General features: G+C 31.7%; 1 protein-coding gene across 1 annotated transcript; it reads left to right on the top strand.

Annotated features, from left to right (window-relative positions):
• Positions 1–939: 939 nt before the first annotated feature.
• On the top strand, positions 940–13232 carry LOC124365222 (UNC93-like protein MFSD11). The gene is made up of 6 exons (XM_046821185.1): positions 940–1110; positions 1669–1922; positions 6520–6645; positions 10782–10956; positions 11908–12043; positions 12925–13232. Exons 1-6 carry the CDS (start codon positions 941–943, stop codon positions 13114–13116), a joined length of 1053 nt encoding a protein of 350 aa, XP_046677141.1. The 5' UTR covers position 940; the 3' UTR covers positions 13117–13232.
• The last annotated feature ends 13858 nt before the right edge of the window (positions 13233–27090 follow it).

The following is a 27090-nucleotide window of genomic DNA, read 5'->3' as shown; positions in this document are numbered from 1 at the left end:
CGAACTTTCTGCAATACCAGTTTCTTCATTTACACGACTAAATGCATTTCCCAACATACAGAAGGTAACTTCGGTAAAAGTTAGAGCGAGTACCTATGTTACTTGTGATATACAGGAAACAGTATGAAGTTCTATGGTTCACTCTTGGAAAGAATAAATTTGGACAGGGCAATTATAATACAAAAACAACACACTTTTTTCGGATTCGCCGAAGGTAGAAATCCCTATCACTACTAATCAGGAGGTCATAAACCCAGCAGGGATCACTTCTGGCTGGTTTATACCCAGTTGTATAGTTGAACCCACCACTGAATCACAGCAAAAACCATTTAAACATGGGCAACCTTATGGATTTTACAGGAGGATCACTAACCCCAAATGTTGAAATTCTGGGGTTCATGGGCAATTCGATAGGTCTAATATACTGTGGGAGATGACTGTTGGAGTTGGTGGGGTTTGTTTCCCTAACTATCAGAGGTTCTTGCTAACTTCAACAAGGGCGTGCCACACTCTGCCTGCTTTGACTGGAGAGGCTGATTCAGAGCTGGCCTCCCCTTCTTCCGGAGATACATGACTTTGAGATGTAGTGCCCTAATTCTTCCTCATGGATCTTGATAGGAGGCGGCCCCTACTCAACTAACCTTACCCATCCTGAATATCCTGTCACTCCGGAAGCAGTGCTAAGGTTCTTACATGACTGAGTGCAATTTATAAGCTTCTTGTTCTAAGAGAAAAGAATAAGGTCAGGATGGATGTATAAGATATAACACATCCTGTTTATGCGAAAAGTGACTGTTCGATATTAAGCTTGATAAAGCTTTGAAGACTAGAACGTCGATACAAAATAAAAGTTCTCTCTCAGTTAGTCCTTTCAATAGGTTACATAAACTATAATTTGTGACCATTGTTAATTTTTCAATGCTTTGATTTCAGGCTTGGGATGATTCCATATATTGTGGAGAATGAGTGGATAATATACGGGGGAGCCGTTTTAAGCGGGGTATCTGGTGGGTGTCTGTGGCCAGCCCAGGGACAGTACATGATAGAAAACTCCTCACCTCTAACTACGGCCAGAAATGTGGGCATTTTCTGGACAATATTTAGGTCTTCGTAAGTATCAAACTAATAACAGTTAATACATTTACATTTTTAAGAATTACAAACGGCGCAGTTTAGTTATAACCTATATAGTATTTTATTGTTATAATTTGTAACGAACTGTACAGTATTTATGCCTACATGTAATCGTCAATAATTTGAAAATAATTAATTAAGAAAAATTAACAACGACCTAAGTACCTCATTTTATACGTATGGTAGCAAATACTTACATGCAGTAAGCAGCAGTTTGGTTTAATCTGCAACCATTTAAACAATCTTTCCCATCCTGCCCGGTTTCTCATTCTCTTCTGTCTTTGGATTGAAGGAACCGTGACGTATGTATTACGGAACACAAAAATATCATTATTGCTATTGTCGAATATTTATTATAATCTTCATTTTATATTTTGACACAGTTCTCAACATACCACTAGTAGTTGCCATCGATGTTCTATTATATATCGATGGTAGTTGTCATCGATGTAGAATAGAACGTAGTTGTATGTGTAACATCTCAGCTGATAAGAAATATTCATGAAACTATTAACGAAACCTGTTGTATTACAGGAGTCTGTACGGTAACCTGTTTGTCTATTATAAGTTCAACGGAAAGCAGCATATTGACCAGTCTACAAGACGGACAGTGCTGTACTTCTTGGTGGGAATAAACATAATGTCAGTAGCATCACTCATGGCTCTTCCTAAATCTTCCAGTGACTGTAAAACAGAGGGCTACAGTCCTACAAAAACAGTGAAGAAGTTTTGGGCTATCCTTAACTCACGCAAGATGCTTTGGCTTATATTCACATTCATCTATACAGGTCAGTTAACACAAAAAAAGAAAAAAACGATAACTATAAAATCTTGTTACTTAAATTGAAGAAAAAAATTGACGATGCATGGAAGGATTCTGAAGGAAACATGATTTTCCGGACATTTGCCATTGTTCAGTAATAAAAAAGTCAGTAAAACTACGTTTCGAGGTCTGCAATCTGATCTCTTCTTCAGGTAAATAACCAACCTAACACATAATTACAAACTAGGTTAAAATAAACAAATAATACCAGAACGTTGTGACTCGGATAAGTCAGAAATCACAACTACCATGTTGTGCGTCAACTTCACTAACTCTAAAACATGCCCTTAATAAAACACTACACACAACACTAATTCTTAAAACTGAATTGCAGAATACAGGCCACAATAGGTCTTTATTAACTTACGACTGACCAGAGGCCAATAGACCAGAGGGCGCTAATGAATTCAACAAATTCTTTGCTTAGGTTGTAGGTGACCAAGAACTCAGTCCGCGTCTGACACAGTCGTTCCCCCCATTAGTACGGAGCCCACCAGCCTCCATGGCTTTGTCACCAGTCACAGAGGAGGAAATTGCCAGAGAAATAAGAGATTTTACATCCAAAAAGGCGAATGATTTCAATTATGTGTCAACGTGGCTTCTAAAACAGTGTTCAAATCATTTGCTGAAGCCACTCGAACACCTAATTATTAATCTCTCTTTTCGCTTTGAAACTTTTCCCTCCTCTCTCAAAACGGCAAAAGTCACCCCAATTTTCCAAAAAGCCGACACGTGTCCCGTTCAAAATTACTGCCCGATGTAGATCTTGCCGCCTTTCAGTAAAGTCTTTGCAAATTCCTTCTTAATTCGGATCGCTCATTTTTTTTGGAGAGTCACAAACTGCTATCAATAAACCAATTCAGATTCCGAAGTAGGAAGTCAAGATTAGACGCAGTTGTTGTCTTGATAGTAGATGGACTTAAAGAGATTAAAGAGACACTAAGTGTGTTTCTAGACTTATCAAAAGCTTTTGACTGCGTTGATCATTACACATTGACTAAAAATCTGGAATATTACGGGGTACGGGGAGGGAGTGCCTCTCGATCGGCTCATATAGTATCTTAGTAATAGTAAACAATTCGTCAAACTTTCAAACATGCAATCGGGAGAGTAGTGCCTGAGCTGTAGAGCATCTCAAGGTTCCATACTAGGTTCGCTTCTCTTCTTATTGTATGTCAATGACGCTGATTAATCGCTTAATTAAGGGTGAATCGTCCAATACGCAGATGACACGACTCTCTGCTTGAATTCAAAATCAATCCCAGAACTGGAAATTATGACATTCACAGAGCTCAACAATACAATCCAGTACTTCAACGAGCTCAATCTCAAAACAAAACCCATCAAAGTCAACTTTCCTCAAATTCTGATTGAGAAATACGGACTCAAATTGGAATCCAACAGTCATGTTGGATGAAACTTAAGTCAATCACGCCCTCTCGAATAAGTTCCTTAGGATATACCTTGATAGAGGGCTGACATGGAATTCTCACGTCGACAATGTCTGTTCAAAACTGCCTTCAGGCATTTATGTTTTGAGACAGCTTTCCAAATACTGCCCAATTCAGGTTTCTTATGACTGCGTATTTTGAAATGATCTACCAACATATCTCATACGGAATGATCTTGTGGGGAGGTTGTGCAAAACATACATTTTCATAGAATGTTCACCCTGCAGAATAAAGCAGTTAGAATAATTGCAAAACTTCAACACAGAGAATCATGCAAACCAGTATTCAAAAATCTCAAACTGTTGACGCTTCCCTGCCTCTATATTCTGGAAACATATCTTTTTTCAAATCAAAATGCAAGGTCATAAGAGGTAGTGACGTACGCTCTTATGACACTAGAGGCAGGAATAACTACCGTACTGGAAGACACAGGACGGTGGCTTATGAACGGTTGCATTCGCAGGCAGGAGTTCAATTCGTCAACAAATTGACAAATTCGATAAAATTTCCACAATGCCTAAAGCATTTCAAAATCGTCTGAAAACCGCGCTGATCTCGGCAGTTTTTTTATAGTACAGGCAGGTTCGTGGCAAACGATTGGAGAACACCCAATTGGCTGACCATGTGATTAGAGTGGTAAAATTATTTAATGAGAATGAGAATTTTGGTGAATGAAAAACTGTCTGAAACTGTGAATGAAAAATGTCTGAATGAGAACCACTGTAATTTATGAATGCAAAATTTTAGATTTTAAATGTTATGACGATTGCGATGCAATTTATATTGTCCTTTATGCAATAAAAAACATTGAATTGAATTGGATAGCAAATAGTAATCGTCTCGGCAGATACAAGATGGCGGCAAAAAAGGAGGGAACATTAGTGGGCCTTTTTTTTTTATTATTGTTTCATGCTAGATGAACTTCTTAAAACTAGACTGTGACTCCGCATTGTTTATTAGAAATTGTAATATATTTGACACTTTTGGTTTTCTTTTTAGTTCTTCAGCATTGGTAACGAAATCGGCCTAGTCTCTATTGATGGTTGACTGATTGGTTGGTCTCCATAAATTTATAAGGCCTCCTTCTTAGTTTCCTTTTAAAGAAATGAGATTCCCGATATATTATGTTGGATTCATCTCAATTTACATGATGGTCTTCGGACCAACAATAATGTGAAATTTTTCATTTTTCTGTTAAAGTGTCCCTCTCTCGTGTTTGCTTTGTGCTCTTTTATCCGTACTTGTAATGTCTTCTTTGTCTCGTCTATTATATACGCAGCTAAATTTTATATTGCAAACACAGTTTTGGAATCCTGAGTGCCATTTTTTTGGTTTAGTATGAGACCTTATTTGAAACTTAAGAGTTATTGTTTTAAAAGCGGTTCTAATGTATACTTTCTACCTACTCTTTCTAATTGTATCCGATAATCCCGACACATAAGGGATTAAAATAAACTATAATTTATCACTATTCTGATTTACTGATTCAGGAAATGTTTTTTTGTTCGTTTGCACTTATTTATTACTGATTGAAGGCATCAATTACATCTAGCATTCTATTCAGTTTTCTTAAATTACTCTTTTAATCCATATTTATCTGAGCACAAGGTCTTTGCTCTATCAAACAACGAGTAGGCTACTACTTTGACAGATTTTTGATGGTTTGATTGGTAATTTAAAATATTTTCCTGTGAGTGTTTTCTTTCCAAAAACAGTTGTCTTAAGGACATCCCTATCTCTTAATATGCACATATCCAAAAAAGGAGGCTTGTTTTGTACTTCCATTGTGAGGCGGATGGAAGGAGAAATACTATTAATGTGATTAAAAAACTCATTCAATTCATTGTCTCCATGAAGAAAACACAACAAAGTTATCATCCAAATAACTCCACCAACTCTTTGTTTGAACTGAGCTAAAGCCAAAGCTTTTTGCTCAAATCCCTCCATAAAGATATTAGCGAAAATAGGAGACAGTAGACAACCCATTGCCATCCCCTCATCTTGACGGTAAATTTGACCCTCTAACTCAAAATTATCGCATTAAATGCAACGTGGAGAGTTCAGTCAAGAAAATTCAAAGAGTTTCGCAGGATTCCATCCAACTTCCACATCAAGATTTGAAAACATACTGCCAGATCGTCGATAAGGGCAGTTTGAGCATTTTGTAATAAAAACACTGATGTTAATAAGCCGAAAATATTTGTTTCACTTTTATAATAGTTTATAAAGCACGGTAATCATACGTTAGACCACGTGTCGCATAACAGGCTTCGATTAAGTTGCGTGCAGAAGTTCAAGTTCACTTCATTCTCGAGAATTCCCGTAGTCAGATAGACAGACATAAGTTATACAGAAAACATCATTTTAATTTCTTCGACAGACAAAAGAGAAATTGCGTCAGCCTACTAAGTGACAGGCTTCAACGCTCGGCCAAATTCAAATTTTGAACATTAAGTTTAAAATTGTACAGATTATGTTACTTGAAAAAGCTTGCCATATGATATATTCACATTTTTCTGATTGAGTTAGGTTCAATATAAGTGTTTCAAGTTACAGTGAAGTGGGAGCTTACTACAACTCAAGTGTGCGCTGAAATCAAATCTTGTCATAGAATTTTAAAATTGATTTTTTATGCTATTATTTTTCGTTTTAATGTATGAATAAGCGACATGTGTTAGTATGTTTAAATGTCATATGATTGTACTCAGTAAAAAATACAATATTTATTCCGCTATTTACTAATAGTCGCGATGGTTACCCACCCATGCAAAGATATTTGTAATATAAAGGGTTAATTATTAATGAGACAAGCTAGTCTAAGAAGTGATTTTACTAGCTGCTCTAACTCTTGTTTTGGGTCGTGTGTAACATGGTTTTTAAAAGGTTAAATAGTATAAATTGACGCCAGTCATATAAATGGCAAAATCTGAAAAAATAAAAGAATTATACGAAACTGATTATAATATTCTTGTACATGAGTTTATTGGTTAGTCTGAGGAGGACATTGATGTATATTGTAGCTCTCTCAAATCGTTATTCATATAATTGTGTTTCTACTGACGTTTATTTTCTGATTCTGAGAAAATCACAATAAATTAACTTTGTTTGCAGGTTTGCAACAAGCATTTGGAGAAGGAATATATAGTCCGAGTATTGGATTCACTTTGGCATTTGGGAATTACGGCAAGGAGTTGGTGGCACTTAGTGGCATCGTAATGAGTATCGGCAGTCTAATTGGTAAGTTTTACGATTAGCAATTGAATATTTAATATAATTGGCCCTTAACTGGTTTTCATGCGCAGCTATTTTCCACTGATACAAAATGGTGACTATTTTTTAACCAGAGCAACGAGAAATAGATCTCGGATTGCGAGTAGTTTGCATTTAATTTGTAATGCAATTGAGGACATCTAAATAAAAGTATTTGTTGCAATACATTCATGAAAAGTACTCGATAGAGTATATCAACTACCAAGAGCTGCATGAATCATCGTTCAAAGCAAACCAATAATTATTCGCTTGAATAAATATGCATAAAGTAATTTGCTTTAATGAGTAAATAAATATGTTACGTTCGAATGAACCATGGATAGCTCCACGTTTATCCTGATCTAAAAGACTACAAAAAACGCAATAAATTCATCTCTGAATTAATTTAGAGTGAATAGTTCAGTCTCTATTTAGTAGAGACTCAAGACACAAATTTCCTCGTGGCAAACACATTTAATACAACTGATCTGAAAATATTGAAATATTTCACAAATACTTTTAACCTACTAGTAACAGTATAAACCTTTAATAAAAGAAAATATTTGAACAGTAATCCTATTCACATTACTAATAATAAGTTGTTAGAATAATATTATAAATTAAGCCTGGAACTATGGGTTTCTGTAGGGGGGTAAAAGATCACGCCATTTCATCTACTACATTAAACTTAAGGTTTCAGCTTATGAAAACATTAGGATACTAAAGAGAACAATAATTATTGCGAACTGATCTATATTTTTATCTCAACTCTTTTGAAAATTCTAGCATTTTTTAAGAATTAAAAAGTAGATAAATATTAAAACATCTACTGTATTTTCATCATACAAGTGATAGATACGTATATAGCAAATATCATAAAAACTGAGGTACAATTTTATTATCTCAGTTTTTCTGACTAACGTTTTGCGAAATTTATTTGACACAAAAGTGTTATGGTTTTATTGTAATTGATCAGAGCAGTTATTTTATATTCGATTGATATTATAATAATGTTAGTTTTCGTTTCCTGCCTTCTTAAAATTCTCAGGTATTGTATTATAAAGCTTAAACTTCTTTCTCCAGAGTTAACTGACAATGGAATGGTTTAAGACCATCGTCAGTGTATAAATTTAAATCAGTGGGTATGTTTGGTAAAGCTCCTTGAATTTAACGTTTTTAAATAATAGTGAACATTGATAGGGATGTGTCATCCTTAAAATGTTGCTCTATTACGAATAAATAATAATACTAAAACTTTCAATTACAAACATAAATTTTTCCTTTTTACTTCCATTTCATGAATTTAAGCATTGTTTCAGAATCCAATGTATATTTATATTTCCCAGAGTCACGAATATGTTACTTATTTTTATTGTTAGTCTCTTAAATGTCTTCAAAGAGAGACATTCTAGTCTCCAACTTGTGACTTGTTGACTTCACCTTCTAATCTCATTAGGCACTTTTTTCTCTCTTTTCTCTACCCTGAAAACTACATAAACACCGTTCATGTAAGTTATGAACTTGACAAGAGTAATATCCTCAAATGATGAATGGTATTTTGAAAAATTCATTGAGATCATAGGTCCTTCGATGAAAGCCTGTATAATGGTTGTTTGTAAACAACCTTGAATGACTTTGCAGACCACCTTGTCTTGCTTGTAGCCTACAAATTAAGTGGTACATCTTTCTTACGAATGCTCACCTTGAAGTTGAGTAAAGAAACATTCATAAATATTGTTAAGCATACCAAAATTAACTTTTGACGTGAGTATTAGCAGCAACTGCATGAGATCCTACTAAAATCAACGATTGTGCAGCACGTGGTTAAAAATATACTAAATCGTTTTCCTGAAGAAGTCTCTACTATAATCCTTTATATATTCCCATCTTCGCCTGTTTTTAAAAATCACAGCAAAAATATACGAAACTTTCTATTACTTCTGGAGAGTTTGATTTTACTTAGAGAACTATGGGTAAACTAATGTCTGGCATAGTGTCAAACATTAAAGAAAGAAATACATTTAGATTCCTAAATTTCTTCAATTTAGTTTGTCGGATTTTATGACAACCATTTTAAGAAATTAGTCTTGAACGCTGTGAGGAAAAGTATGCTTAGTCAATGTAATGTTTTAAGAATACTATATAGGGACACAAGAGGTCAATAGTATTCAAAAATTGACAACAGTGTGGTCACTAACATCGCAAACCTTTTTACTATCCCTAAAACTCATTCCATTGTTCAGCTAAAAAGAGAACTAAATCTACATTGCAATATAGTACTGTCTTTCAGTGTTAATGTTCTTGAATAATTTGATCCTAAAGCTCTTTATCAATGCCAGCGAATCCAAAAGAATACCTTATGGATGTCCACGAACAGAAATACATCTAATAGTCTGAAGACTTTTCGTGTTCTACTATTTTATAATTGTTTCTAGTTAGTCAGGATCGATTTTAATGATTAAAATAAAATACGTTTTATATATCCTACCGTCAATTCAATCCAATTTCATGTGGTCTTATGGTTATGGTAACATGTTTCGAAGGTCAACCTTTATCGTCAGACCTTTGTAGCCATGGTGGTGGATGGCTTTATCCCCTCTTGTGGAGTTATATGTTCCTATCAGTTGATCTGACAACGGCACTGATTTGTATTTTAGTTGTTCATTCAACAGGTTGATACCACAGTTACTTTAAAAACCTGCATACATTTCGTATTCTTCCAATGTTTTAGGCCATTTTCTATCTCATTCATGTTGTATTTTTTTTATGAAATATATGTTGGGCGAGTAGACCTTTGTTTATTTAATTTTAAATTGGGATAGTGTTCCTTGTACAATATTTGTTTGAAAGAACAACCGGTTTGTCCTATGTAATGTTTGGGCAGTTGTTGCAATTTATTTTATACAGACCAATCTACAGTAAGTCACATACCTGCTTTTGGATTTGTTAGTTGTTTTAAATATTTATGTCATATTTTTTTTAATTCATTAGCAATAGTATTTTGTGCAGAGTGATTATTTCAATACATACGGTACACATTTTTCTTATTGAACGTGTTCACGTCTATTTTGTCATTTTCATTGTGTTTATTCGCCAATTTATTGACCATATTATATGGAAACAGTTGGATTTTGCGTATGTTTAATTGTATTTAGTTCCTTAGTATATGTTTTTAGGCTTAACACGTCGCCATAACCATAAGACTACATTAAAATGAATTGGATTAACGGTGGTGTTTAAAACACATTTTACTTTAGTTAGTTATCATTCGAGTTTTTCTATTTCAAAAGTCCCTCTTCTTTAGTTCAAACTGATATTTTTGACTGTGACACGTGTATGAGATACGAAAATAACCTACAGGGTACACAGGAAACCGTATTGATACTGACACTGTAATACAGCTAAGGTCTATTACTTTTTCCATTCGGAAGAGTTTGTAAAAAATATCAATGGTTTTGTGACATTATATTTTAACTTTTTTTTGTTTTGCCGTCACATATCTTTCCACCCGGGAAACGCGACTGCCCCTTTGCCCCGTCCCTGTAAGTAATATTACTGCAATTAAAATTCCTCTATTTGAATTTGGAGCCACTTTTCAGATTTTAGGTTAAAAATTTCTGTTGTCTATTCAAAGCAGGGAAAACTAACAGTCTGTAATTTAGGTTAATAACCTGTAACAACTTTATTATTATCTGTGATAGAAGTTGCGCAAACGATCCGAGCTGCTCGAAGTAAAGGACAGGTAAAAATATCGCATTTCATGAGGCGAAGTTAGGGATAAGGAGACCTTTCTGACAACTAACCTGAGGACTACTTGCTTAAAGATGATTTCTGAACCACCATCAATGGCCGGCCAGGCGGACTGCTGGCACGGACAGGATCGCTCAGCGGCCACCTTCCAATTAGCACCCACGATAACCATTACACTGCGCTATTATCAAATTATAATTATATAAAGTTGAAATAGAATAATGAAAGAATTGCTTATGCAAAAGAAGCAGCTGTAAGTTGTGGTGCAAACAAATCAATCGCTTGGATTAGTAGTCCCTTAACACTATATAAATAATATAAATATCAAGTAAAAGTCAGAAAAGTTATTTAATTATGACTTTTATCCACTTTAGGTGGATTGTGCCCCATTGTGTTCTCCAAATGCATCAGAAGACACAGATATGCTCGGAGATCAATAGTCCTGATCGGCTGCTCGGGCCAGCTGTTGGCTTATCTTATCACATTCATCAACCTACCAGACACTGCGGTGTTTGGCGACACTGATCAACTGAGTCTCATAACTCCGAGGTAAAATTACTTTTTCTTGATATCTAATAGCAAAGTAATAGACATTTTCCATAATAGTAACATCAAATACTAGGATTTGATAGTAATATCATAGTTGTCTTACTGTATTGGTTCTGCAATAAAAGGATAAAAATGTTAGTATTTTTGCTAGTAAAAATTAAAAATATCGTTATAGATAAATAAAGGTTATTTTAATTGGAGTTGGGTTCACTTACTTTGCAGTGCAAATACTCCTATTACTACCCAAACCATCTGTGAAACAATGCCAGTAGTCAGTTGAAGTACTTAGAGGAGAACATTTTCGGAACTGGGAATACTTTTAGACAATGATGTAGAGGAGTTCTATTTTACGCAATGAAGAATTTTGCGTTTCAGAATCGACATCCTTCTCTTCTCTGTCAGGTCAAGAAAGATGTTAAACTCTTTTGCCATAGTGTTATAGTGCAACAATGATTTCCTTGTTTGTCCTAATGAAGTTTTTTGTTGTGTATAGCTATTTGGGTTTGCATGTCTCGTTTTATTCCTTCCTATAGTAATATTATATATTCATAATTTATTTTTCAATATTGAATTGGAAGATTTTAAAGTTTATTTTATCAGGTCAGTTCGTCATTATCTGTACAACCATAGTCTAGGTGTGCACTTTTCGATTTTGGGGGCAGGATATCTTTGTGATTTTGAAATCTGTTGTTGAATAAGTTTTAGTCTGTTTACTGTTTTGTTTTAGCCGTATGATTTATTGTATTCTTAAACTTATAATATTTAACAACTGTAGAAGAGAGCAGAGACAGTTCAAGAAACATCATGATCCTATTGTTGTAACACGTAAATCTTGCAAATTCAGGAGTAAAAGAAATATGATATAATTAAATTATTAGTGTCAATCACCTTAAAAATAGTTCTTTGCTAGACATTTTCCTATACTTTAAATCACTCTGAGTACTGTTTCAGTGTAACGCTGGCCATGATAGGAAGTCTACTTCTGACCTTTGGTGATTCTTGTTTAAACACTCAAATCTTCTCCATCATTGCCGAACTATTTCGAGAGAGTAGCGCCGAGGCATGTGCCTTTTACAAGGTCATCAAGGTAAGACCACTTTGTTCTATAGAGGTAGAAACCAAAACCTATATTTATTTTTGTATTTAAACAAAATTCAAATCTAAATATGATATACAAATAACGTGTTTAAAACTTGATGTGCTTTTTTAAGTGCATATTTTAGAGTTAGTGGATTTTGCCACTCAACATGGTAGTTATAATTCCTAAATTGTAGTTATGTGTTAGGTTAGTTATTCACCCGAGAAAGAGATCAGATTTCAGATCTAGGAACTTAGTGTTACTGAATAATGGCTAATATTGCAAAAGCCCTGTTTTTTTAACAGTCAAAGAAAGAATTTTGTGAGTATTTATTGACCAGTAAAAGTTATTTAATACTAGCTGAGGCATCGGACAAACATGATTAACAAAAATTTAATAAGCTACTATTATTATTACTTAATTGTTCCTACGTAATTATAAGTTTTAATGTAAACCATATCTCTACTTTAATTAAATAAAAAATAAATTCAAACAGTGTTTTACTAAGTTAGCTTTAAAAATATAATCATACAAATATTGCAATTAAGTATTCAAAGGTCCACAAAAATGTTTAACCGTAAGTTTACGTTAGTTTTGAAAAAATATTATTGCAGGAAATAAATGTAATGTTGTGGGCCCGTTCTATGGATACTAAACTACGAGTGAATTCTGATGTCAATTATTGACCCAAGGTATGATATAGATGCAATCTTAAAAATGATTTGCAATTCTATCTTGCATATTTATATGTTTCATTGTGTTTGATGTGCTTTACTGTGTTTTTGTAATAGCATCGAAAACACATGTGCTATTACAATTTTCAGTTTCTTTTATTCACAGTAAAATTACCAAAATATTTCAAAGTGTACGTAACGTGAATGAATTTGCAGGCTTCCGCCATTGCTACCAGTTTCTACGGATGTAGCCACATCGGACTGCACGTTCAAGCAGCGATCCTGTCAACGATGGCTCTCGTTGGCGTTTTCTTTTTCTTCGTTGCCGACAGCGACATCGCTGCAGCTACTAACGAAATCAAGACAGTTCCTCAAGACATAGAAACAAGTCAAAACAAGAAAATATGAATGTTTTCTTCCAACATGGTTCATAATTGTCCAATTTTATGGTTTCAAGTCTGTTTGTATTTCCAGCTTCACGGACGTTTTATACTTATTTCGTAATAAAATGACATCAAAAACAAGTTTTGTATTTATATTTCTTGACCATACAGATTTGAAAATTTGGGATACTATTGAAAAGTGATTACAGACGTTTAAGTTAATTTTCTTATCCATAAATAGTTAGTAGGCCTAAGTTATAAAATATTAATTCAAACTCTCATACAGCGTTCAAATTTTCAGCACTGCAAAATACATACATACATATACATCTATACTTATTCTGTATATATATATATATATATATAGGTAGGTAAGAATATGCCGATTCTAGACCACTTTTGGAGCCAACAGAAAATCAATGGAAAATACTGTTTAAAGGACAATAAACGAATCTGTAAACCACGAATGAAAAATTACCGAATCTATAGCTGTTTGCTTCTACTTTCTTAAGCTGTTTTAATGTAAAATATATTGGAAATGTTGTCAAATCTGCTACGAATAAACGAAAAATCTTCGCAGATAGAAAAAATTCAAAGTCAAAAAGTGCAAAACCATTTCTCGGTCGACCTTTTCTCCTCCCTCTTTCTCTTTCTCTCTCCCTCTCTTTTTATGCCTATGACACGATCACTTCTGCCGTTTATAGGCTAGGATCTATATTCAGGCTAGAGAGAGAGAGAGAAGAGCGAGATACGGATAGAGAAATGGTTCCGGAATACGTACTGAATACTTCTGAACTTGGTGTTTCTCCGCTATGGCCACTCGCATTGAAACAGTTCAGAAGTAAACTTCCTAATCGACCAAAACCGAATTCGCGGTCATATATACTGAGCAAGAAACTACAACATCCAATCGAGAAGTAAAATTTAAGAAAATAGTTTAAAAATATAAATTTGAAAATTACAAGTAACAAAATGTACACATATTTAAAAATAGGTAAAATTATCTGACATTTAAAAAAGAAAAATGTTATAATAGTTAACTGAAACACAATTTTTATTCTTTAAAGCAATCTGCATTACCGACATTTTAGTTCCGAAAGAATGCGCAGTATCAATGACAGTCACTACAGACCGACCATCACGATAATCGCTTCGCCCGCGTCATATCCGTTAGTGATATCACGCCGTGAGAGGCACAATCGTTGGTTTACAATCACCATTAAGATAAATACATTTTTTCTATATAAATGGAGCGCGATAAAATATCATGTCCGTTCTGCAAAAAAGAAATTTTAAGAAAAAACTATGATCGCCATTATAATTCTAAAAGTCACGAAAAAAACAAGCAAATTTACGATAATGAACTAAATTATTAAGACAATGGGCTAGAGAAAATCAAATTGCCGATTACGAAAACATGTATAATATTGAGAAATTACGAGAGTTGAAGAGACATTTTAAAAAGGAAAAGAAAGATCTCAATCTATTTAATGATGAAAAAATTCATTCAATAGCTGAAAAGTTGGCTATCGGTACTAACGATAAAACCAAGTCTGAAATCATTGAAAACATTGATAAAACTCTTAACGAAAAACCTGAAAATATCATAGATGTTGAAGTTTTATCCTCTATGCAAGGTCTTTTCAAGCAATATATTTTAACGAATTTGAGCGAAAATTTTATGTCAATTTACAAATATCTTTCAATTATGCGGTCAGAAATTAAAAGTTTAATCGAGAAATTTCAAGAAAATGTTAAAAATATGAAAGGATATCTCTCTTTGGAATGTGAATACGAAAGAACTTTAGTGAACGGTGAAACACAAACGTGTCCAATGTACTTTACTATAAAAGCAGATGAAACCTTTGACGTAAATGACTTTATTACTAAGCAATTTAATAAATTATCACATCGAGAACAGACAAATCATCCAAATAGGGGTTCAGGATGGACATTTAAACGCTGCATACAACTAGTTTTGAGCCTTAACAAACATGAAATGATGAATGCTGGATCATATATCGATTTACCAAAGAAAATCAAAGATAAAAAAGCTTGTATAAATATCAAAAATAAAGATGATTATTGCTTTATTTATTCTATCCGATGTGCTATTGAAAAAACCTGAGACTCATGTTGACAGAGCAAAACAATATGAAAAATTTGTAAATGACGAGATATTTTCGGGCTTTGAGTATCCAATGTCTTTGAAAGATATACAATTATTTGAGAAACGAAGTTACAATTCCAAGTACAAATATCCAAAAATGTCTATCAATGTCTACAGTTTTGATGAAAGTATTAAGGTTGTTCCGTTACAAATTTCTGAAAAATATGATGCAGAATTAAATATTGATCTACTGTATGTAAAACAAGAAGACAAATCTCATTTTGTTTTGATAACCGATTTAAGTAGGTTAGTGAGTTCTCAAACATCCAAACATGGACATTAAAATTTTCTATGTAGAAGGTGTTTCAGCCACTTCTACAAATCTGGAGATTTAACAGATCATTTAGAAATTTGCAAGCAACATGAAGTTTGTAAGCCAATTATGCCGTTTTCAGGTCAAACAACTTAATTTAATAATTATCAAAAGAAGTTTAGCCATCCGTACGTTATTTATATGGATTTTGAGAGTATATTAGAAAAAATTCCAACATGCAAGAACAATCCACAAAGATCGAGTACAACCAAGATTCAGAAGCACATTCCTTATGGTTTTACTCTATATTTAGTGTCGAATGTGACCAATCGCATGTATAAACCGATATGTTATCGAGCCAAAAATGAAGACGATTTGCCTAATGTTCCTGCAAAATTGTTTGATGACCTTAATAAATTATCGAAATACATAGCTAAAAAATATAATTCAAGGAACATGAAGCCTATGAAATTAACTGAAGAAGAAGAAATTTCCTATCAAAACTCAAAAGTTTGTCATATCTGTGAAACAGAAGGTTTTGATGATGAAAAAAAGATTAAAAGTAAGAGATCATTGTCATTTAACAGGTAAATTTCGAGGCACAGCTCATTCATGTTGCAATCTGAATTTGAAATTTCCCCAGAACATCCCAGTTTTCTGTCACAATATGTCAAATAACGATACTCATTTGTACATAAAAGAATTGGCTAAACAATATGGAAATGTTGATTTGATCGCAAACACAGATGAAAAATATATAACTTATTCAGTAAATTCAGGATATGGGTATGAGTTTGAAGATGATAAACCAAGAAAGTTCATCAAGTTTTCATTCGTAGATACGTTCAGATTTATGGCATCATCTATTGAAAAATTAGCTAAAAATCTAAAGAAAGAAGACTTCAAACATACAAATCATTTTATACAAGATGGACGAATATTAAACGCAATTCTAGAAAGACAACCAAATGACGAAGAAGAAATCTTTAAAATTCTATCTGGAAAAGGCATATTTCCTTACGAATTTATCGATAGTAATGAAAAACTTGATTACACAGAAGAGCTGAAAATTCAAGATTTCTATTCACTTTTGACAGATGAGAGCATATCTTTGAAAGATTATCAACACTACTTGAGCGTTTGGAAAAAATTAAAAGGGAAAAATCTTGGAAATTACTCTGATTTGTACAATATCCAAGATGTACTATTGCTCGCTGATATATTCGAAAACTTCAGAAACATTTGTCTAAATTGTTACAAACTTGATCCAGCACATTATCTAACTGCTCCAAGTCTTGCTTGGGATGCTATGTTAAAATTAACGAAAATAGAATTACAATTGATTAGTGATTATAATATGTATTTAATGATTGAAAAAGGTATTCGTGGAGGTATTTCTCAATGTATTAAGCGATATGTTAAAGCAAATAACAAATATTTTAAAGATTTCGATAAGACAAAGCCCGAAGACTATTTACTTTATGTCGATGCAAACAACCTTTATGGTTATGGTCTTATGCAAAATTTACCATATGGTGATATCAAGTGGATGAATCCTAAAACATATACGAAAGAAGAGTGGCAAGAAACAATTTTGGAACTCACTGGCGACGAAGATTATAGCTATATTCTCGAAGTTGATCTAGGATATCCAACAAATTTACATGAACATCACAAGGATTTGCCTCTTGCTCCCGAACATTATAAAAACAAACTTTGCACAACTTTACTGGATAAAACTGAATACGTTGTTCATTCAAGAAATTTGAAATTTTACCTCGAACAAGGGATGGTGTTGAAACATGTGAATAGAGTTATAGCATTCGATCAGAAGCCTTTTATGAAAAAGTACATTGATTTTAACACAAACATGAGAACCAAAGCTACAAGTGACTTTGAGAAAGATTTTTACAAGCTCATGAACAACTCTGTTTTTGGAAAATCTATGGAAAATGTGCGAAATAGATGTGATATCAAACTAGGAAATGAAGAATTTTCAGTGAAACAAGCTAAGAAAACAAATTTCAAATGCTTTAATATCTTTGACGACAACTGTATAGCGAGTCACATGTACAAACAAAAGGTTAAATTTAACAAACCGATCTACATAGGATTTTCAGTTCTTGACCTATCAAAATTGTTAATGTATGAGTTTTATTACGATAAATTAAAGAAGTTTGACCCAGATTTGAATCTGTGTTACATGGATACAGACAGTTATTTCCTAGAATTGAAACTTGATCCTTTTAAAATTATTAAAGAAAATATAGATGACTTTGATACAAGTGATTATCCAAAAGATCACGAATGTTTCACTACTAAAAATAAGAAGGTAATAGGGAAATTCAAAGATGAGTTAAATAGCGAAGTTTTAGAAGAATTTTGTGAATTGAGATCGAAAATGTACTCGTACAAATATCTAGACAAAAATTCAGTAAGATGCAAAGGAATTAAGAGAAGCGTTGTAAATAAAACAATAAATATCGAAAACTTGAAGAGATGTTTGTTCGAAGATAAAGAAGAATTTAGGGAGATGACAGTAATCAAAAGCTATAAACATGAGTTGTACACTGTTACTATAAACAAGTTAGCACTGAACGCTAAAGATGATAAGAGAATTGTCCTAGAAAATAAGATCGATACAGTACCGTATGGATATAGGGTAAAGGCGAAATTAAAACAGATATTTTAGAAGAGTTAAACAAACTTGGAAACTTTGATACATAAATGGAAGATGATTTAATTCACTGCCACAAATGTAAGAAAAAAACGAAAAATATAGATTCTAAAATTGTTCAAACTCAAAACGGATTGTATAGAATTGCAGCAAAATGTTCAAAATGTAAGACAAATAAGAGTAAATTTATAAAGAATCCTTATGAAAAACAAGTAAAGAAAGAATTGAAGAACAAAGAGGAAATAGAGATTGAAGCTAGAGAAATTCATGCACCAGTACGAAAAAAGTTTAAAAAGAGAAAAATTATAACTTTAGGAATTGACGATTTATGGGCAGCAGATTTAGTTATAATGTCTAACTATTCGGATCAAAATGATGGCTTCAAATATATGTTAAATGTTATTGATACTTTCTCAAAATATGCTTGGTCAAGAGCTATCAAAAGAAAAAACGGCAAGGATGTTTCAAAAGCTTTCGAAGATATAGTAAAAGATGCCATAAGGATCAATCACAAACCTCCAAACCTACTTCATACAGATAAGGGTTTAGAGTTTAAAAATAAAGAATTTAACGAAGTTTTGAGAAAATACAACATTAAGATTTATCATACTGAAAACGAAGAGAAATCAAGTATTGTAGAGAGATATAACAGAACTCAATATGAGAGAATGAAAGTAATTTTTGAGATTAATATAAACTTTAAATGGATCGATATTCTTCAAAAAATCGTAAACAATTATAACGATACAGTTCACAGCACGATCAAAATGAAGCCCAAAGACGTGGATAAGGATGCTGAAAAGGAGTTATTAGAGACGGTTTTTAAGTATGTTCCACCAGAAATTCACACGAAAACTAAATTTAAAGTCAATGATCACGTAAGAATTGTTAGTAAAAAACAAACATTTTCAAACAAATATAAGAACAATTGGTCAAGAGAAATCTTTGTGATTTATCAAATTAATAACACAGATCCTGTAACTTATAGTTTAAAAGATTTAAATAATGAAGAAATAAGTGGAACGTTTTATGAATATGAATTGAGAAAGTCAAAGCTGTAATTTTTTCTATATAAATGGAGTCTCAAAAGAAATGTACACAGTGTCAAGAATTTAAAGATTTTGAAGCTTTTTATAAAAATAAGAATAAAAAAGAAGGATTAGGGTCTATGTGTAAGGATTGTCGTAGTAAATATGAGAGAGAATTATACGAAAAAATAGAAAAATTAACGTTAGAAGAGAAAAAATGTTGCGTTTGTACAGAAATTAAGAATATTACAGAATTTCACAACTGGCATTATAGTAAAGATAAAAAACAAGCTTTTTGTAAGGATTGTGCTATAAGAATTTTCCGAGAAAGTCAAAATAAACCGACTCATTGCGAATGTGGAAGAGTTCTTCAATGGTTACCTAGTTATGCTAAACATTTACAAACCAAATACCATAAGTCAAGAGTTTTTAATAAAATTTAGTAACATTTTCATCGTGTAATAATTTTTTCTATATCAATGGAGTCTCAAAAGAAATGTACAAAGTGTCAAGAATTTTATAAGGAAAAGAATAGAAAAGACTGATATTGTAAGGATCATGATGAATTATATGTTAAAATGGACAAATTAACTTTAGAAGAAAAAAAGTGTTACTTTTGTAAAAAAATTAAAAATATTTCTGAATTTAATAACTGGCAGTATAGTAAAGACAGAAAAGATGCTTTTCGCAAAGATTGTGCTAAAAAAATTTTCAGCGAAAGTTATAAAAACGAAATGCCTTGTGAATATGAAAAAAAAATTCTACAATGGTTACCTAGTTATGCTAAACATTTACAAACAAAATATAATAAATCGAGAGTTTTTAGTAAAATTTAGAAACATTTTCATCGTGTAATTTAGATATTCTATAAATCAGTCGAGATTCTGCCATATTTGTAGTAAAATGATTTCCGTTGTATAAAATATTCAAAGATTCTTTCATTTGGTTGTAGAGATTTATACTATTTGGATCTCCATATCTTAATAAAATTTCCATTTCTGGGTAATCAATTTCAAGTTCTTTCAATCTTTTCGGTATTTCTCTCTTTTGAGCTCTAATAACATAATAAGGATATTCCCACATGTGATTCTTTTTAATTAATACAAAAACATGGTGTTTTTTCTTATCAAAATCTTTACAAACAAGGTCTGGTTTTATTAAGTCAATTTTTACACTTTGTTTTGCGATTATTTCCGTTTTTATTTCATCTTTAATTTGCAAGTGTTTTACTTCATCCTCTAAATATTTAATCTTGTTTTCAAGTTTGTACTCACCAAATTTTCTAATGGAGGGTAATACTTCTTCTAAAACCCAGTCTTGAAATAATTCTGCTTTCTTCATTTTAGATTTTAATATTAAAGAATATATTCTCGGTTCATTAATGAAAATAGCGTTTTCTTGAAAATTTGAAGGTAGTAACGATTCGTTACCCCCTTTGTTTGTAAATGTTTTTCTGTACTTTTCTTTAACATGGTCAATAATAGCTTTATTCGTATTTTTAAATTCTAATATTTCTGCTACATCTTTTGCTTTGAACCAAAATCCATTATTATCATCCACAATTGTAAAGATATGTTTGTTTTCAAATCTAAGTTGATTATTGAGTAGGTCTACAACTGACTCCATTTAGATAGAAAAGAAATTTAACTAGTAATTTTTATTTCGAGAATAAAGGTCAGATTCATTGATAAAAAACAGTGTCAGGATGAAGATTGTTAAGGGGCCATTCGAATAGCCCCTTGTTTTTTAAGTAAAAATATTGAATTTTGTCATCATCATCAACTCATTTTTAATCCTTTTTCAATCTTAAATATATTGTTGTTTTACTCTCATTATTTAATAAATTTCCCTCAGAGTCTTGTATAGTTAGAACGATTTTTTGAATTCTTTTAATATTTTTTCTAATTGTAATATAATCGATTTCATTCGGTTTTTCACTGATTTTTGATCCATAAGCAACATTTGGAAAAAAAGTGTACAAAATTTCAGATTCTTTGTGTAAATGTTCGGTATGATTTTCAAAACTAGGTTCAACGAGATTACAATGTACTTCAATTACATCGAACGGTATAAATTTTGGCGTTTTATTTCCTAAATATACCTGATTTGGCTCAATAGTTTCTTGAACAAACCGTAACAAATCTACAATAATTGCTGAAAACATTATTCTTACTGGTGATTTTATTTGAATTTTATTAGAGAGATAATTTTTTTGCATTTCAAACTTGTTTTCGTCAAAGTTTAAAGATTTATCTGATTGTTTGAATGTTTTCAGATAATTTTTAAGGGAATTTTTTATTTGATCGAAAGTATAATATCCTTTGTTTAAACCATAATATTTTGTTATGTTCTTCTCACTAAATCCTATACAATAAGGAGAACTTTCACTAATATTTATTACAAAATTGTCAGAATAAAAACCGCTTAAAACCGATAAAATAATTTGATTCTTCCTCTAAATGAATAGGATGTTCTAAGTTTAAAACTAATTTAGAGCTTTCTGAAGTCAACTTGAACAGCTTCATTTTCACCATTTAAATGGAGAAATTTTTAAAGCAAAAAGATCAGATAAAACTTCAAACGTTTGAAGAAAATAAGAAAGATCAACCAATCAGATTGTTAATTCTTGGTTCAAGTGGATGTGGAAAAAACAACTTTATTATTGAATTTTATCTACAATAGGTTGATTCCTTATTCCAATTTGTATGTTTTTAGTAAATCTTTAGAACAAGACGCATACAAAAAATTACAACAAAGATTCAAAAATATTGAGAAGAACTTAAGCAAAGAAAATATCACATTTTTATAATGCTTCTGAGGACATAGTTCCGTTAAGCGAATGTAAACCCAATTCGTTAATCGTTTTTGATGATTGTATTTTGGAAAATCAGGACGTTATTAAGGAATATTTCGTAATGTCTCGTCACAAAAACATATCTTGTATCTATCTTTCCCAATGCTTTTCAAAGGTTGATAAACAAGTTATTAGAAATAATTTGAATATGTTGTGTGTTTTTAAGCAAGATGATCACTATTCGAGAAATATTTACAACAATTATTATGTGGGATCTGATATGAGTTTTAACCACTTTAATGAATTATGTGATAAAATTTGGAAAGAAGAGTATGGATATTTAACTATTAATCTAACTTTGAAGCCTAAAAATGTTAAATATATGAATACATTTTCTAATATAAATGCTGCTCAGTGGTCTGACAAATCTACTTGATAAAATATTTGTTACAATTATTTTTACATTATCTTTACTTTTTATTTACATTATGAAAACAACTGAAAAACGGTAAATCTGTTCACGTTTTTACGTTCCACGTTTCACGTTCAAGTTCCACGTTCACGTTTTTACGTTCCACGTTCACGTTTTTACGTTCCAAGTTTTTACGTTCCACGTTCACGTTTTACGTTCTACGTTCACGTTTTACGTTCCACGTTCACGTTTTACGTTCCACGTTCACGTTTCAAAATTTTTCTAATTAAATGGTGAACGTAACTTCTGAAGAAGCGAAAAAACTTGATCAAATCGAAAAGAAATTAATCAAAGAATTTAAAGAACAGATTCGAATTGATGAAAAAGAACAAGAATTTATTAAAAAAATTAATCAACCTGTAACTTCTGCAATTAAAAATGTTGAAGGTAAAATTGAAAACGTTTTAAGTGATAATCAAAATTTGATGAATTTAGTTCCAGTTGTACGACAATTTGCTGATATTTCAATTCCAGAATCTGAAGTAGAAGAGTTTGAATTGCCAAAATTACCATCTTCAACACCTCGAATCATTGAAGAATCTACAATAGTTGAACCAATAAGTCCTAGAACAATGGATATAATGGTTGGTCCAATTTGTAGAAAATTCATTCCTAGAATAAAAGATGATAAATTTGATTTGTATTGGGATAAAAAAAGAACAATTTTATGATTGGAAATTTGCCCGTGAATGTTGAACATAATGATATCATTATTAATGAGAAAAACATATAAAGGAACTCAAGGTTTATGGAGATTATTAACGAACCCTGACGCTCCAAAAGATAATTTATATTCTGAAGAAGATTTGAAAAAGTATACAGAAATTTTATGGGAATCTGACTCAATTTACAAAAATAATGATCCATCTACTAAGAAGCCTAAGTCAAGTAGAGGTAAAAAAATATATGAAATTAATTAAACCAATTTGGGAAAAAACGAATCGAAGGATTAGGTGTAAGAAAATACAGTGATAATAAGATTGAATACAGATATATCGACGATTTGACAAAACTCGATGGAATTATTAATTATATTTATGCTCAAGAAAAGGCTGGAAACAACAATTTTTTGAACGAAAAGAAAGCGATTAAAGATTTTATTTCGAACAAACTTGATGAGGTGATTGAAAAACCTGATGGAATTAAATATTTAAAACGAATTTTGCCCGCAATAAGTTTATCTATGATTGAGGGTAGCGGACTTTTGAATGATTTTATCAACAATTTACCTTTTGGATTACACGTACCAACTTATCAGTATCTGGGGCCTGGCACAAAACTCGAAAAAAGACTAAAAAGAGGAGATCCTGGTGTGAATAAATTAGATCAAGCTGCAATGGAACACGATATTTTTTATGCAAAACATAGAGACACAAATTCCAGACATATAGCAGATAAAGTTTTGCAAGATAAGGCAATGGATAGATTTTTATCAAAAGATGCTATATAATAAATAATAGTTTCAGTAAAGGTGTCTTTCCCGAAAGTCTTAAACTAAGCTCAGTAGTACCTATATTAAAAAAAACCAAATTTATATAAATTGGACAACCTGAGACCTATAAGCCTTCTTTCAGTTTTTTCTAAATTATTCGAGAAAATAATGATGATAAGGCTGGACAGCTTCCTAAATAAATCTAACTTCTTTAGTACTAAACAATTCGGTTTTATTAAAGGCAAATCAACGGAGAGTGCGTTAATTACAGTAACAGATCATATTTTTGCTAGCTTAAATTCTAAACTTAAAACAACAGGTCTATTCATTGACTTTAAAAAAGCTTTCGACATGGTTAATCATGAGATCCTTTTAAATAAATTAGAATCTGTCGGGATAAGAGGAGTAGCTTTAAGCTGGTTCAAGAGCTTTATTACAGGACGAAAACAACGAGTTAAAATTAATAACACCTTTAGTGAACCACTCACTGTTCAAACAGGGGTACCTCAAGGATCAATGACCTCAGCAACCTTTTTTCTAATTTTCATTAACGATTTATTAAATTTAAACTTTCAAGGAAATATTAACGCTTTTGCTGACGATATTGCGCTCTTTTACTCATATAAAAATTTAATTATAATAGGAAATTCCATAAATCATGACCTTTTACTACTTAAAAAATGGTGCTCTATAAACAGAATGCAAGTAAATGTTAGCAAGACAAAGTTTATAAATTTTGATTTTGCTGGCTTCGACATACCCTTTCCGTTGGTTTTCCATTCCTCAACCTGTAATACTCAATTATGTACCTGTCAGCCGTTAGAAAAAGTAAAAACTATTAAATACTTAGGAATAATACTGGATGAAAAATTCTCTTTCGAACCACATGTATATGACTTACATAGAAAATTAAGATCACAAATTAGAAAATTCTATTTTTTAAGAAATCTTTGTAATAAATCACTTTTGAGAACACTTTATTTTGCACTGATCAATTCAAGACTGCAGTACGCTTTGCCTTGCTGGGGAGGAACGTTTAAGTCGTTAATGGATAATTAAGAATTACTCAAAATTATTTCTTGAGAATAATTTTAAAACAACCAAAAAGAACAAGTTCATTTCCTTTATACCAGCAGTTGAACATCTTACCAATACAACATCTTTTTGTTTTTAAAGTTCTCAGATTGTTTTTTATTAGAAGTGGAAATAGAGAGAACACAATGCCTAATTATCTGCATAACACAAGAAGTTTTGGAAATAAATTCTTTAAACTACCCAAAGTTAATAGAGTTATCTTTCGTAACTCTTTTCACTATCGGGGCCCCAAATACTTCAATCAACTTCCACTTCAAATAAGGAATATTAACAATATAAAACATTTTTGTAAAGAAACAATTGCTTGGCTTTTTGTTCAACATAATGTGGAATACCTGAACAACGTGCTGGTATAAGCAAAATTATTTTGGATAGAGATGGAGATATGTGGGCCTATTGGTGTTTTAGTTGTTGCTAATGTATAATTATATTGTTGACCCATGTCATACACGCTTTATGGACAAACAAAGTTAATTGATTAATTATGTATTCTTGTGTATAGCTTTCGGATGTCACAGTTTGGCGAATTACTAAGTGTTTATTGAATGCTAGACTGAAATAACTATTATGTAAAAAGAATGTATATTTCCCTTTGTACAACTGATCACACTACGGGACAAAGTGATCAGTTCAGATTTCTCGACCTTTTTATTGTATACTTTGTGAATTTGTGAATTGCAATATGAGAAATAAATTCATTTATTCAGTTTAGGTGAAAGATTTGTTGCGCTTCCAACAGCTGGAGCAATGTTTTTGAAGAGAAAACTAGGAATGGGAATCGAAGAGAACTTGAAATTTTAACTATATAAATGGAGGTGAACGTAAACTTCAGCAAAAATCAGAAAGAAAAAATAAAATCCGCTTTTAAGAAAAAAATACCCGTTAGTATTCAATTTAAAATAGATCAACTAAAAAATAGCGAAGATAAGATATTTTTAACAAATAGACAATACAATAAACTCGAAAAACATAAGAAAAACAATAAAGGAACCAGAATAGAATTTTCTTATAATCAGTTGAAAGAACTTAAAAATGGTGGACTTTTGAAAGACTTATTAGATTTTGGAGAAAATATTCCAGTTGTTAAAAATGTTGTTCCTTATGTTCGTAAAGCTGCTCCAATCATTAAAAAAGACGTGATTCCTATTTTTCGAAACATTTTAAATTGGTTAGATAAAGAGTTGGAAGATGTTACAGGATCTGGATTAGATGAAAAAACTTTGAATTACGTGAAATCAAACATTGAAAAAAAATTTAAACCATTAACATTCGGGGAATTGGAAGAAATCTGCAAAAATATTAAACATTTTAGAGGAATCTTCATGAGAGATACATTACCTGAAAAAGTTAAGAAATTTGAGTGTGGAATTGTGAATTTAGACTCGATTATGGGAAGTGGAACGCATTGGATTTGCTATTATAAAAATGATAAGAATGCATGTTATTTTGATTCGTATGGAAGAATTGAGGACAAACCACCTATAGAATTGATCCAATATTTGAAAAAATCAAGCGTCTACTACAATGATTCTCAGATTCAAGATTATAAAGATCCCCCAATTTGTGGTCATTTATGTGTTTTTGTTTTGAATGAACTGAGTAATGGTAAGGATTTTAAAGAAGTTGTTAACAAATTATTACTTAATAAATATGGATTCACAAAATATTTTTGACGTATTTGGAACACAAATTAAAACAGAAAGTATTCAAAATGTAGATAATAGTTTGAATTTTGATAGTTTGAGAAATGAACAAGTTAGAAAATTTATTACAAAACCTTCCAGATTCAGATATGTTTGCTGTTGAGATTGAAGATTTTAAAGCAGAATATGATAACAAACTTGCAAATTTCATGAGTTCAAATGAAGTTGCTGATAAAATAAAAACGTTGGAAAAAGAAGTTGATGATGGTGTAAAAAAATTATTTACCAATTTAATGTCTCATATCGATAAAGCTGATAAAATTACTGAAGCGATCAAAGTTGAAAAGAATTATGTTGTCGGTGTTCGACCTGGTATTGACAAACATGATGTTGTTGTTAAAGAACAAATTTTGAAACCTCTAAAATTATCAGAAA

Source organism: Homalodisca vitripennis, chromosome 6 (assembly GCF_021130785.1).
Source record: "Homalodisca vitripennis isolate AUS2020 chromosome 6, UT_GWSS_2.1, whole genome shotgun sequence".
Classification (NCBI taxonomy): Eukaryota; Metazoa; Arthropoda; class Insecta; order Hemiptera; family Cicadellidae; genus Homalodisca; species Homalodisca vitripennis.
This window is presented reverse-complemented; position numbering and strand designations above follow the sequence as displayed.

Excerpts from the sequence above, each read along its gene's own strand:
- LOC124365222 (XM_046821185.1), top strand. The coding sequence starts at position 941 with ATGATTCCATATATTGTGGAGAATGAGTGGATAATATACGGGGGAGCC. Across the intron at positions 6,646-10,781 it reads GAGTATCGGCAGTCTAATTG|GTGGATTGTGCCCCATTGTG; the intron begins GTAAGTTTTACG and ends TATCCACTTTAG. Across the intron at positions 12,044-12,924 it reads CCTTTTACAAGGTCATCAAG|GCTTCCGCCATTGCTACCAG; the intron begins GTAAGACCACTT and ends ATGAATTTGCAG.